This window comes from Oncorhynchus masou, chromosome 29 (assembly GCF_036934945.1).
Source record: "Oncorhynchus masou masou isolate Uvic2021 chromosome 29, UVic_Omas_1.1, whole genome shotgun sequence".
Classification (NCBI taxonomy): domain Eukaryota; kingdom Metazoa; phylum Chordata; class Actinopteri; order Salmoniformes; family Salmonidae; genus Oncorhynchus; species Oncorhynchus masou.
The window spans coordinates 83,037,863-83,052,164 of NC_088240.1; the positions used below are offsets into that span (position 1 = coordinate 83,037,863).

At 43.0% G+C, this 14,302-nt stretch overlaps 1 protein-coding gene across 1 annotated transcript in view; it reads right to left on the reverse strand.

Moving 5' to 3' along the window:
* nr4a3 (nuclear receptor subfamily 4, group A, member 3) overlaps positions 1 to 13,426 on the reverse strand; it is a 39,763-nt gene extending 26,337 nt beyond the window's left edge. Inside the window, 5 exon segments of the mRNA XM_064946587.1 lie at positions 2,064 to 2,167; positions 2,170 to 2,738; positions 2,740 to 2,869; positions 8,598 to 8,750; positions 13,249 to 13,426. Coding sequence (XP_064802659.1) covers positions 2,064 to 2,167; positions 2,170 to 2,738; positions 2,740 to 2,867 — 801 coding nt within the window. The 5' untranslated portion in view covers positions 2,868 to 2,869; positions 8,598 to 8,750; positions 13,249 to 13,426.
* Positions 13,427 to 14,302: the final 876 nt, after the last annotated feature.

A 14,302-nucleotide genomic window follows, 5' to 3' on the forward strand; every position in this document is an offset into this window, starting at 1 on the left:
TCCTGTCTCTAACATTAGATGGTGGCCATCACCTGCTGAATCCTGTCTCTAACATTAGATGGTGGCCATCACCTGCTGATTCCTGTCTCTAACATTAGATGGTGGCCATCACCTGTTGAGTCCTGTCTCTAACATTAGACAGTAGTCGGGAAATTAGCAGATGTGGTGAATGTTGTGCAAACATTGTTAGGAAAATGTTGTGTAAATGTTGTTAGGAAAATGTTGTGTACATGTTGTGTGGATAACTTTGTGTACATGTTGTGTGTTTAATGTTGTGTACATGTTGTGTGTTTGATGTTGTGTAAATATTGTGTGGTTAATGGCGTGTTTGTTGTTGTATAATGTTGTACAACCTTTTGTGTATAATGTTGTGTGGCTGTTGTGTGTATAATATTGAGTGGATGTTATGGGGACAGTGTTGTGTAGAAGTTGTACAAATGTTTTCTGGCTGTTTAGCTTTGACTGTCAGAGCTCTGGAATCACTGAAGTGCAGGATAAACATAAATGGTGTGTGTGTGTGTGTGTGTGTGTGTGTGTGTGTGTGTGTGTGTGTGTGTGTGTGTGTGTGTGTGTGTGTGTGTGTGTGTGTGTGTGTGTGTGTGTGTGTGTGTGTGTGTGTGTGTGTGCATGCGTGTGTGTACGTGTGTGTGGCTGATGTGGGATGTTAACAGGTTGTGTCTGGGTGCTGAGCTGTGTAGCAGACGCAGAGCCCACGGCATAAAGCCACACACACACACACACACACACACACACACACACACACACACACACACACACACACACACACACACACACACACACACACACACACACACACACACACACAGCCCCTGGCCTGCAGCCACCAGACACTGCTTTCATTAATTCCTAAATAAAAACAAATTGTGAAACTAATTGAAAAGAGGGATAATTCATTTCCACCAACCACAGGCCTCATTCAATTATCTCTATGTACCTTCTGTCCCTTTTCTTTCTCTGTCTCTTTCTTTTCTTTCTCCCATCTCTACTTCTCTCTCTCCTTTTCCATCCAACTAAATGAAACCCACCAGAAAGACCACGTTTTAAAGATGACAGGATGAAATGGGATGGACATTAAATCTTGTATTGGGATGACAAATATTTCATTTTACACGCACATACAAGAAGTGAAATAAGCCCTATGACTAAAAGCAGGCTCCTGAATGATGGCATAAGGTACTGAGATGAGTGTGTGTGTGTGGGATGTGTTATATATGACGTGAGATAACTGTTATAAGAGACCGAACGGAAACTGTAGAGGAAGAAAATGTATAATACTGGAGGAATGAATTCTTAACAAACCACATGTATTTTTTTTGCTCTAAAACATTATTAGTTACAGCCTTTTCATTTCAACTTTATTTAAAGTTCCATTAAACTTTTTCAAGGGAGAAGTTTGAACAGTTACTGTACTTATGCTCAGTGTTACGATATGGATGTGATCCCTCCTCCATGGATAACCTAGCTGTGGGATTGGGTGAATGATCTAGCTCTGTGTTTTGGTAAATATGTTGTTATCCAATTGTCTTCCTACGGTCCTGTCTCTCTCTCTCTCTCTCTCCCGCTCTCTCTATCTCTCTCTCTATCTCTCTCTCCTGCTCTCTCTCTCTCTCTCTCCCGCTCTCCCTCTCCCTCGCTCTCTCTCTCTCTCTCTCTCTCTCTCTCTCCCGCTCTCTCTATCTCTCTCTCTATCTCTCTCTCTATCTCTCTCTCTCCCTCTCTCTCGCTATCTCTCTCTCTCTCATGAGATGGACTTTTAGCAGCCACTGTATTTTTATCGCACCCCGTCGTCACGACACACACACAACCTTTCTGCCCTGCTGGTTGCCTGGGGAGACGACCCTCACAGGCGCCGTGGAAACTCCTCAGACGATTTAGAGAGCACTCAGTGAACAACAGAATGAGAGAGGGAAAGAGAGAGAGAGAGAGAGAGAGAGAGAGAGAGAGAGAGAGAGAGAGAGAGAGAGAGAGAGAGAGAATAGCATGAGAGATGCTCATGGGGGTGTCATCAGGTGAGTGTGAGGTGGTGTTTCAGGTGGTCTTACCTTGAAGAAGCCTTTGCAGCCCTCGCAGGTGCGTACACCGTAGTGCTGGCAGGCAGCGTTGTCGCCACACACGGCACAGGTGCCCTCTCCTGGGGGGCCGCGATGGGGGGGGAGGGCAGGCGGTCCCCCAGCAGAGGGTTACAGGACCCCAGTGCCAGAGAACGGAAGGCCAGTCCTCCCGGGCCCCCCGGACCCCCCACCCCGCGGTGCAGGTGGTACAGGTGCTGTTCCAGGGGTGGGCCGTGGGGGTGAGGGGGCACAGATGAGGACGAGGAAGAGGATGAGGAGGAAGAGCGAGGCAGCCCCCCTCCCAGCCCCTCGTACCCCCCACTGTGGGGAGGGGAGTGCTGGTAGAAGTGGGGGAAGCGAGCGGACTTGAGGGGGCCATGGGAGGGGGGCTGCAGGGAGAGGTGGGGGGAGTCATCCCAGAGGAAGGAGGAGCCAGGCTGGGGGGCGAGAGAGGGGGTGGTGGGGGTGGATGGAGGAGACTGTTTAAAGTACATGGAGGAGGAGGGCATGGTGTCAGATTGTGGGTAGGACTCATCCTCCTTCTTGATAAGCGGCCTATGGGAGGGCATCTGGTATAGGCAGGAGGACTTGGGCTCGTAGCTCCCCTCAACAAACACGTTGAAGCTGGGCAGAGAGGTGGTGGCGGCCGCCGAGATCTCACCCCCCCAAGTCCAACTTGGTATAGTCCGGGGTCATGAGGTCAGAGCTGTAGCTGTCGCCCTGGTAACCAAAGGACTGGGCGGAGTAGGACGAGCCTGGAGGGGCGGGCCCATACTGTGCCTGCACACATGGCATGTCTACAGAGAAGGATGGGAGGAGAAGAGAGAGAGAGAGAGAGAGAGAGACGGCGAGAGAGAGCGAGAGAGAGAGAAAGAGAGAAAGAAAGAAAGAAAATCAGGTTGTTGTGTTATATACAGAATTTAAACATCAACATTGTAGTGATAGTGAGAGTGTAAGCGTGTGTGTGAGAATGTTGGGGAGGTGATGGTCACAGTTTGGTGCTGAAACCCACAAAACAGCAGGATCTCCTCCCTATTTATGACGTTGATTGTTTATGCAGTTAACAGATGCACATAATGCAATAGTATGAAACATGTGAGGAAGATGTTAGTGTAATTCCCTTAATATGACACTCATTAGCCAATTAGTCAAGCAAATAAAAACATGTTAGCCAATCGGTGAAGCAGAAAAAAACACATTAGCCAATCAGTGAAGCTAAGCTCAGCGGTTCTTGTTCACTCGACAGGAAACGGAAGAAAACGTTTTGGAATGTACCTTAACTTGTCCGATAACAACTGTCTTTTTAAAAATAATTTCACAACTTTTTCTTACGTTTTCTCGAACTGAATGAGCCCCAGATTAAATCCCCATCCACTTTGCATTCAACACACCTGGTCATAATCACCCACAGCCATAAATACAACCACACACACAACACAACCCTCACTCCAGCACAGCCAAACTGTAGGAGAAGTTTGTTAGTGTGTACTGTGTGTGAGTGGCTGTGTGTGTGTGTGTGTGTGTGTGTGTGTGTGTGTGTGTGTGTGTGTGTGTGTGTGTGTGTGTGTGTGTGTGTGTGTGTGTGTGTGTGTGTGTGTGTGTGTGTGTGTGTGTGTGTGTGTGTGTGTGTGTGTGTGTGTGTCTTTTGCCCAAGTTTATCTATCGTTTGGGGACTAAATGAGGCCTGTATCATTAAATGTTAATGGACCCCTCATGGTGCTGGACCCTTACTAACTCTGGCCTCTAAAACAACCAGCCACACACATGTTCTGTCACATACCGCCATTACGAGCTCAAAGATAGGATGGGGAACTGTGAGTGTGCGCGGGCGTGTACACAATGAATCAAGGAAGAGGTTAATTATCATAACGACCTCTGTCTTAGACTAGGGATCACACACACAGCCCACAATGTAACCACAAGTTAATAATAATAATAACAACAATAATTGTTAAGATTTGTATAATTATCATCATAATAATAATATATATAGTTGAAGTCAGAAGTTTATATACACCTTAGCCAAATACATTTCAAATCAGTTTTTCACAATTCCTGACATTTTAATCCTAGTAAGAATTCTCTGTCTTAGGTCAGTTAGGATCACCACCTTATTTTAAGAATGTGAAATGTCAGAATAATAGTAGAGAGATTGATTTATTTCAGCTTTTATTTCTTTCATCACATTCCCAGTGGGTCAGAAGTTTAAAAACACTCAATTAGTATTTGGTAGCATTGCCTTTAATTTCTTTATCTTGGGTCAAATGTTTCGGGTAGCCCATTCATTCCTGACAGAGCTGGTGTAACTGAGTCAGGTTTGTAGGCCCCCCTTGCTCGCACACGCTTTTTCAGTTCTGCCTACACATTTTCTATGGGATTGAGGTCAGGGCTTTGTGATGGCCACTCCAATACCTTGACTTTGTTGTCCTTAGGTCATTTTGCCACGACTTTGGAAGTATGCTTGGGGTCATTGTCCATTTGGAAGACCCATTTGCAACCAAGCTTTAACTTCCTGACTGATGTCTTGAGATGTTGCTTCAATATATCCACATCATTTTTCTACCTCATGATGCCATCTATTTTGTGAAGTGCACCAGTCCCTCCTGCAGCAAAGCACCCCCACAACATGATGCTGTCACCCCCATGCTTCACAGTTGGGATGGTGTTCTTCGGCTTGCAAGCCTCACCCTTTTTCCTCCAAACATAACGACGGTCATTATGGCCAAACAGTTATATTTCTGTTTCATCAGACCAGAGGACATTTCTCCAAAAAGTATGATCTTTGTCCCCATGTGCAGTTGCAAACCGTAGTCTGGCTTTTTTATGGCGGATTTAGAGCAGTGGCGTCTTCCTTGCTGAGCGGCCTTTCAGGTTATGTCGATATAGGACTCGTTTTACTGTGGATATAGATACTTTTGTACATGTTTCCTCCAGCATCTTCACAAGGTCCTTTGCTGTTGTTCTGGGATTGATTTGCACTTTTCGCACCAAAGTACGTTCATCTCTAGGAGACAGAACACGTCTCCTTCCTGAGAAGTATGATGGCTGCGTGGTCCCATGGTGTTTATAATTGCATACTATTGTTTGTACAGATGAACGTAGTACCTTCAGGCATTTGAAAATTGCTCCCAAGGATCAACCAGACTTGTGGAGGTCAACAATTTTTTTATGAGGGCTGATATCTTTTGATTTTCCCATGATGTCAAGCAGAGGCACAGAGTTTGAAGGTAGGCCTTGAAATACATCCACAGGTACACCTCCAATTGACTCAAATTATGTAATTATCAGCAGCTTCTAAAGCCATACCATCATTTTCTGGAATTTTCCAAGCTGTTTAATGGCAGTCAACTTTTATTTTTTATTTATTTTACCTTTATTTAACCAGGCAAGTCAGTTAAGAACACATTCTTATTTTCAATGACGGCCTGGGAACAGTGGGTTAACTGCCTGTTCAGGGGCAGAACGACAGATTTGTACCTTGTCAGCTTGGGGGTTTGAACTCACAACCTTCCGGTTACTAGTCCAACGCTCTAACCACTAGGCTACGCTGCCGCCTTAGTGTATGTAAATAAATGAAATAATCTGTCTGTAAACAATTGTTGGAAGTAGATGTCCTAACTGACTTGCCAAAACTGTAGTTTGTTAACAAGAAATGTGTGGAGTGGTTGAAAAACGAGTTTTAATGACTCCAACATTTTCCACCTCTTTAGAGGCCGAGGTGAGCCTGGGCTCTAATGTGTTAGCCTACCTGTGTGTGTGTGTGTGTGTGTGCGTGTGTGTGTGTGTGTGTGTGTGTGTGTGTGTGTGTGTGTGTGCGTGTGTGTGTGTGTGTGTGTGTCTGCGTGTGTCGTAAGTGCCCAGGGTTTGTGGTGTTTGCTCTTCGCTCTCGAGAAGGGAACTGTCAACAGCGCGCGGTTCCCATTGACGCTCTGCGCGCGCTGTGCCGTAATCGTCTTGTTCCCACGCGTCATATTTATTTAGTAAAATATGTGACTTATCAAGCCTACTACCATCATTTTTCCTGCACGACTCCTTTCCTCTGCGGACTCTTAACAACTGTGTACAATTGCCCTACGCACATGGCGCAGGCACAAACGTAACTAAATTACATATTTATTAAGTCCGTTTTGACCAGTGAACACAATATAACTGTACATTTTGGCTACGTGACTTCACCTGTGGGCTCGAAGCCCTGGCATGACACACCTTCCAGCGGGAGACACCTATATTAGAGACAGAGATACAGATGTCACCATGGGTGAGCCACAGGGCTAAAGTGTAACCACCGGGACGCGCGAGAGACACGAGGTCAGGGGGGAGTTTGGAGGTCTGACTCAAACCTTCTCAGAGTGCGCGAGTTCCATCCGTCTGGAAAGGAGTGGGCGAGCACGGCTGCACTCGAGCAACCGCCAGAGTTTTCTTTTATTTCTATGACGGCCTCGCGAGTGACCCAGGCAGTTGCACTACCCACGCGGAAACAGGCCTACAGGTGTACAGAGATGAAGGGGATTTGTAACTGCCTGTGTCTTCAAGGGGAGAAAAGGAAGAGAGAGAGATGTTTCCTGGGTCTATCCAACAGTGGGGGAGGGGGGGCTGATGTGTTAATTCCAATTGAAACGCCTCCTTATAAGACTACTCCACCTACCTTGCCTGAAGTCAAACGCATACATGCACGTATGGACACACACCCATTCACACACATAGTGATGATATAAACACAACCCTAACTGATGCGTGTACCTTCTCCTCACGTGCCCCTATGCACACACATCTACTTCTGAGTAAACACACACACACATATTCAGACAATGCAGTGTCATGTTAAAAACAAGCCAGAAGCACTCTAATGACACCAGATTATATCCCAAAAACCGAAAACACCCGTTTCATTCAAACACCACGACCTCCACCTGACAGCAAGTTTGTGCATGTGTGAGTGTGTATGTGTCAGTGAAGAATGTGTGTGTATGCTTGTGTGTACAACATGCATGAGTATTTGAGTGCATGCATGTGTGAGTGTGTGCTTAAGCTACATGTGTGTTAAACAGTGAGGATTCAGAACAGACAAGCCAGGCAGATAAATGCTACCAGCTCTCAGAATCTCACGACAGCATTAGACTTTCATCCACATACTGGAACGTCAAATTTCGAAGTTGTTCCAAACTTCAAATTTCGTGTGTTTAAGGTTAAGATTAGACAATAACTTTGAAATGTTCAATTTAGGGTAAAGTTCAGACATGAACTTCGAATGGTTAAGGTAAAGTTAAGGTTTGGGATAGGCTTAAAACAAACATATCACAAACAACTTCCAGGTCATCTCCCCACTTGCACAGACATGGATGGAAGTTGAATACTGAATTGTATAACGGGTGACCTGGCTGGATAAGCGTGTGTGTGTGTGTGCACGTGTACGTGTACGTGTGTGGTATGATGATCAGAGAGAAGCAGTCTCTAACCTCGAGGTGTGCATTTCAACTGGACACAATGCATCCGTTCCAAAAACTGAGCGTGCTTGTTCATTGTCAGAATGCCATAGATCTAACAAACAAGACATGAAGTGCATAAGTAAATACACAATACATTCTATCATCAAGGAAACATTCAGAAGTTGTAAAAAAAAGAAGTGTATATATATATATATATACATATATATATATATTTTTTAAAGTTTTAATGGACACTCATATGGGCAGACTTGATAATTCTACCTAAATATTAGAGTCAAAACACACGCACACACGCAGATTGAAACAGATTGACCGCAGACAGCGATTTAAAACATTCGATCTAAATCTTATTTTGTGTGTTGGTTTTTGTACCAGTATGTAAACTTGATCTAAATACAGGTATGATGCAGAAACCCAGAACGGGTTTTTGTCCTAGAGGCTGTGGTCGCCTCTAACCGCAGGCTCGAGGGCCCCATGTGTTCCTATACCGGCGGGACAGACTACCTTTATCACCTTAATCTATCAGGAGAAAATACATGTGCTTTTAAATTAGGCTACTTTATTTTGGCCTCGAAGGTTTAAGACGTTTAACCTCACTAAGTTCATTAAGCAGATCGATATCTACAGATTTAACTAATTCGATTTTTTGGTCCTGCTTTTAAAGTCGGTGTGTCTAGTTTCTGAAGACTATTTCCGTCCCCGTCTCTACAGATGGAAATGTCAACTCGCGCGCACTCACTGACACAACACGCGTAGAATTATAAATCAGAACTGACTTGGAATATATCAAATTACCATTTAGACCATTCAATATCGGTTAAATTAAAATAATAAATTATGTTGTTGGTCTAAACTATATGGTTTGTTATATAAACATTTCTAAATATATAGGCCTAATATTGTACTTAATAAAATAAACGCACTATAGACCTAGCGTGAGACACGGCTGACTGAATGAAGAAACACATGGCAGAATAACAGTTTGAAAACTACACGTGCATTTGAAACAGGTTTTAAAAGCACCAACTCAGGACAGGTGCGACGACGACCCGGGCCTATTCCCGGTGTTTTTCAGTACCTGGTGTGAATGCCTCGCGCTGAATTGTGTTCTGTGTGGGGGGCTGGGGACTGATGCGACTGTGGTGGGGGACCGGGAGCGGGGAGTACTCGAAGGGGCTGTCCGGTAGCCGGGACTCTGAGCTCGGCTGGGCGCGCTCTTCCGAACCCGGGTCTGGAGGAAAGAAACACCGGTCACAACCAGAGACATGGGAACTCCCAAAGCACACCGACACGGATGACATAGTTTACTGCACAAATACAATACATTCAGAAAGAGCGGAATAAAGTCGCACATAATATAGCCTACACAGATTACCGGATGGAACAAAACGCACAGAAATTAAAACATGAACAGAATAAAATGAATTCTCAGTGATGAGGGGAAAACCAGCAGGCGTAAAGGTGTGATACAGAATTAAAGGTCAGACCTAGAAAGAGAGATCCACAGACCTGCGACAGAAGATTGGAGGAATATACATTATTATAAGTACAATTATAATTTAGCAATAAGAAAATCTGCAAGCATCCCATAGCGCTCATTGAATGAATACTTTAATACCAAATACAGAAGTGAACAGATATTATCTATAACCTCTCTATATAATTTAGCCTACAACTCAGAAATAGAGCAATCATTTTGAATTCTAATTTCAACTCTTATAAAAGTAAAATATTGAAGATTGGTGAGAATAGACTAAAATAATATAGACTAAAAGAAAAACTAGAATAACTTAATATCTAAATCTAACAATTATCTATATCGTGAAATATCATATGAATCTATTCAATTATCATATTAAAACTTTTTCAAACAAACAATAATATTAAATGAAACTAGTTATTTGCAATTCATAAAACAAGTGTCTTCAAAAGAGCAGGGCTATCATTTTGTTAAAATTGCCAGTGGTTCTTTCCCGCACTAGTCTGAGGCTCATTGACTTACAGGTCTCAGGGTTCAAAGGGGTTCGTTATTGGAAAGAGAAAATAGGTTACAATATCCACCTGAGTAAGTTATGATTCACAGAACCGAAACCTCTCCGCTCCCAGTGCGTTTTGCTGCCAGCTAGAGCACAGCTCACCGCAGACAAGAGATTTCAAAGCGCCTAGCGCCCCCTCTCTGCAGCACTCACCTACAAACACGGACCCATACCCGGACTAATTCTCTCCGTGGTCCAGTCCTCCCTCTCCGGACTCATTCTCTGAACCGTCCCGGCCGGGAGACATGCAGTCTTTTTGGAGATCACTTAAAAGTTGAACTCTGTTTGGATAGGTTCTTAACATTATCACGTTTCCAATAGGCCTGCGGGCTGACAACATCTGAAACTATAGCCTTGGGATCTAACACGTTGTTTGTTGTTGCTTTGTCTGACATGTTTCTATGCCTATTATTCACTCAATGTCTGGAGAATGAGTTAGGCTCAATTATAACATGAACCTCACCAGGATACAGACAGTCGCTTCTCTCAGTCTCTAACATTCTCAATCTCTGCCACACCAGAATGCTAGGCTAATCAGGAAAGTAAATGTAATAATCTGTCTCAATTGTTTATACTTCATAGACGTGGAGGTCATTGTATTCAATGACATGATTTGTTGTTTGTTTTGTAATTCAGTGTGCTGTGGTAATAGATCATATTGAATTGGTGTCAGACCGAAATAAAGCAAATCGCCTGTAACGCGTTTGAGAGCAAAAAGGCTATATGCATTTTACGCTTTTTAAAATAGCCCCCTTTTTTTAACAAAAAAGTGTTAACCTTTATTTAACCAGGAAAAGCCCATTGAGACTAATAGTCTATTTTTCAAGGGAGACCTGGCCAAGAAGGCAGCAACAATCAATACATTATAGAATTTAGACATACAACAATACAATACAATTCAACAACATAATCCAGATTTTAAAAAGCATTTACACTCCTCTGTAACAGTCTCCCATCAACATACAGAGATATGTAGACAAAAGGGCTACGAAAAAAGCTACAATTGCACTGGTCTGTGTGTGTCCATAATGTGAACACAGGGCAGAAGGGTCTCCTCTCTCTGTTTCTCTCTCGAGCCTGCCGGTGGGTGCTGGGCCGAGCGCCCCGGTATCCTAGAGAACGGCGAAAGAGCCGTGAAGCACGCGCCCCAAAGCGCCCGGTATAGCCCCCCACGCCAATAAGCCAGTCAGCGCGAGGCTTCCAGCAAACAGATAGAGAAAAGAGAAGAGATAAAGGAGGGCTGGAGAAATATACAAGTACAGTAAATTAGCCCTGAGGAGCTAAGCTGTCAAAAAGAGGAGACAGTGTGTGTGTGTGTGTGTGTGTGTGTGTGTGTGTGTGTGTGTGTGTGCCTGTGTCTGTCTACACACCCAAAACCAATTTTAACCGCCTGAGAGAAACTCATACCACACATCTCATTGTGAAAGATACAAATTCTGGCCTTCAAAGAAATGATATGGACCAGAGACTGCTGTGTGAATTGGAGATGCAAAAGTAACTTGGTGGATATATTTGAGAATCTGACTGATTCCTAAATGTAAAAAAAAAGTAGGGTATTGGTCTGGGGGTCCAACCTGGTCTCAGAGCATGTAGTTTTATTCTGTAGTAAATCTGAGGTACTCCATTTAGTATGATATGTTACGTTGCAAATGGTATTCATTTCAGGATGTCCATCATCCATTTCTTATGATATGTTATGAATCGCAAGTGTCCTACAGTGTGTTACGAATTTGCAAAACATACAATAAGTTATGATATTGCAAAATGTATGATATGTTACGAATTCCAATTTGTTGTGGCTAAAGTTAGCTAGGTGGCTAGGTGGCTAATGCTAACATTATCTAGTTGGCTAGCGTTAGGTAGGCTAAGGGTTAGGGTTAGGGGTTAAGGTTAAGGTTAAGATTAGGAGTTAGGCTAAAGGGTTAAAATTATGGGATGGGTTAGCGACGGGATTAATGTTATATTTAGGGTTAGGAAAAGAGTTAGCTAACATGCCAAAGATTTGCAAAGTAGCTAAAAATATTAAGTAGTAGGAAAGTTGCTAATTAGCTAAAATACTAAAGTTGTCCATGATGAGAGTGGAACACGCAACCTTTGGGTTGCTAGACATTTATCTTATACACCGACCCATCCACCCTGACCACCTTTAGTTTTTCCTTAAGTAACCAATACCAATATATGTAACTATACCAAACATAATGGGGCGGCAAGGTAGCCTAGTGGTTAGAGTGTTGGACTAGTAACCGGAAGGTTGCAAGTTCAAACCCCTGAGCTGCCAAGGTACAAATCTGTCATTCTGCCCCTGAACAGGCCTTCGTTGAAAATAAGAATTTGTTCCTCACTGACGTGCCCAGTTAAATAAAGGTTAAAAAAGATATGTATATAAACATGGCATACTAATTTGAGTGTCCTGGATTTACATCTACTATGTTATGTCTAGTGTATGATACCAGACTGGGTGGTCAGACCAACCTTAAGCCTGACTTCGAGTCATGGACCTCCTTGCTCCAGGATGACATTAGGTCAAGATCCACGTTCAATGGCAGTAACTCAACTTCAGAAAGAGGCAAAGCTATAGATCAAACATTATTAATGTCAATATTTGTTTCCCCTGATCATGTGAGCAATAATGTGAGCAATGACAGGCCTGTCTTATTCAGACAAACCACATGCTACACACAGACAGACATTTAGAGAGACAGTCAGAAATACAAACAGACAGACAAACGACAGACAGACAGAGGACATTTAAAGTTGGTCACCGGCTGTACTAGTGTTTATAAAACAATATGTTTTATTTTGTAGGTATTGTTATTTTGTAGGTACACTGTTTGTTCTAAACTATGAGAAACCAACCTGTTGGGATAAATGATGTCAACATAAATCATTTGAAATTAAACTAAAGCTGCCTGCACGTTCTTCTGCAACTTGCAGTCAGATTTATTTCAATAATATAAAATCGTCTCATGAAAAATTCTCATATGTAAGATGTCTGTACTATAGGCCCAGGGCTAATATTCACCCAGCACACAGACCAACAAGCTCTCAGGGTTTTACCAATTCAACTATTCCCGTATAGCCGGGAATGAAAGGCGAGGTATTAGTCTGACACGCTCACTCACACACGTACAGCAAACTATGTGTTTTGTTTTATAACTATTGCAAAGGCATCAAACATGATGTCCACATAAAGCTGAATTAATACACAATCATGTCCTTTATAACAGTGGAGATAATAAGAGCCTTGATGTCAGCCCTCCTCTACTCTCAGCCTGTCTGACTGTCTGTCTGTGTTCTTCACTCAGCTCCATTAGTGCCTAATACTGCCTATGTCTCCCACTTCATTGTCTGACTGAGAGGCATCCATTTCCATGACAACCACAAAGAATATGATACCTTCCTTCAGCAAATTAAATTCAAATTCGGTTCCATCTGCCCTCGGTGACACCAAACACACACACCGAGGCTCCCGAGCTCACGAGTTTGCCAAATCAACAGGTCATCATGCACGAGAAAGTTAAAGACAACGCTCGTGTTTTAACAATATAACAATCCGGTGTGCAGGGGAACCTACAACTAATTATGTTTCTCTATGAGACCAATAGTCTAGTAGCCTAATGTAATAATTAATTAAGTGGTCTTTAGAATATGAGAGAAAGTAATTTATTCCCATAAGTATAGACAGTAACTTACTTGTTTGCTGTAGCGGTTCCGTCTTTACATGTGTTATTAACCCAACATAAAGTCTCCTGTATAGATCCAGAATAATTACAAAAATTACCAAAGCTGCTGAAAAGTAACACGTATATTTGCAGAACTCGTTGAGGATGGAGCCACAGAAAAAAAAAGCTATTCTTTCTTTTTGTTTTTCCTTTAATTATTCTAAAGGAAAGTAGGCTAGAATATAGTCCGGTGTGTGTTTTAAAAGTGTGTTTCAGAGTGATCCTGTGTATTGTGCCAGTGATGATGCGCGCAGATGTAAAGCCGTAGTGCGGGATTGTTTATGTGCGCGGTCTGAGGGAGAAAGTCTAATACAGCATTTATGTGAGTCTGCCTCCTCATAGAGCGCCTGGTATGCGCTACGTCAATGTGACGCCATGGGAGAGGTGACGTCACTCACTGTAGAGCTCCCTCGGCCCGGCCTCGCGGTACAGTACTAGACACATAAGCCCCGCACGCTGTGTGCCAGAAAAAGAGCGAGAGGGAGAGAGAGAGATGGATGGTTGAGTGAGTGAGAGCGAGTTGATCTTATGATTTCAGGAATGAATAGTTTCAGAAATGCCCAGGCGAGGGCGAGCAAGTGTCTACTGTACATGTAGTTTTTTCCATTACATTCTGGTAGTTGCACATTCATTTCCGGGATCTGAAGTCGTTTTTTATTAAGCATTTTCCACCATAATAGTTTACATATCATCAATTAATTTGTCATTTTTGTATTTTATTTTTTAAACCTTATTTTACTAGGTAAGATGACTGACAACACATTCTCATTTACAAGGACCTGGGTAATAGTTACAGGGGAAGGAGGGAGGATGAATGAGCCACCTGTTCATAACAGTCTGTAAATAGGCTACTCCATTATGTAAGCCTATCAAACTATTTGAGCTCTTTAAACCAGACCACCCTGTCACACAACATCATCAGCCACATATGTCAAGTGGGTATCATTTTTAAGAATAATAATTTTTGCTCTTATGAAGTGCAAATAACTGAGCATTAAACAAATGAAATCAGTAACCTAATGAAC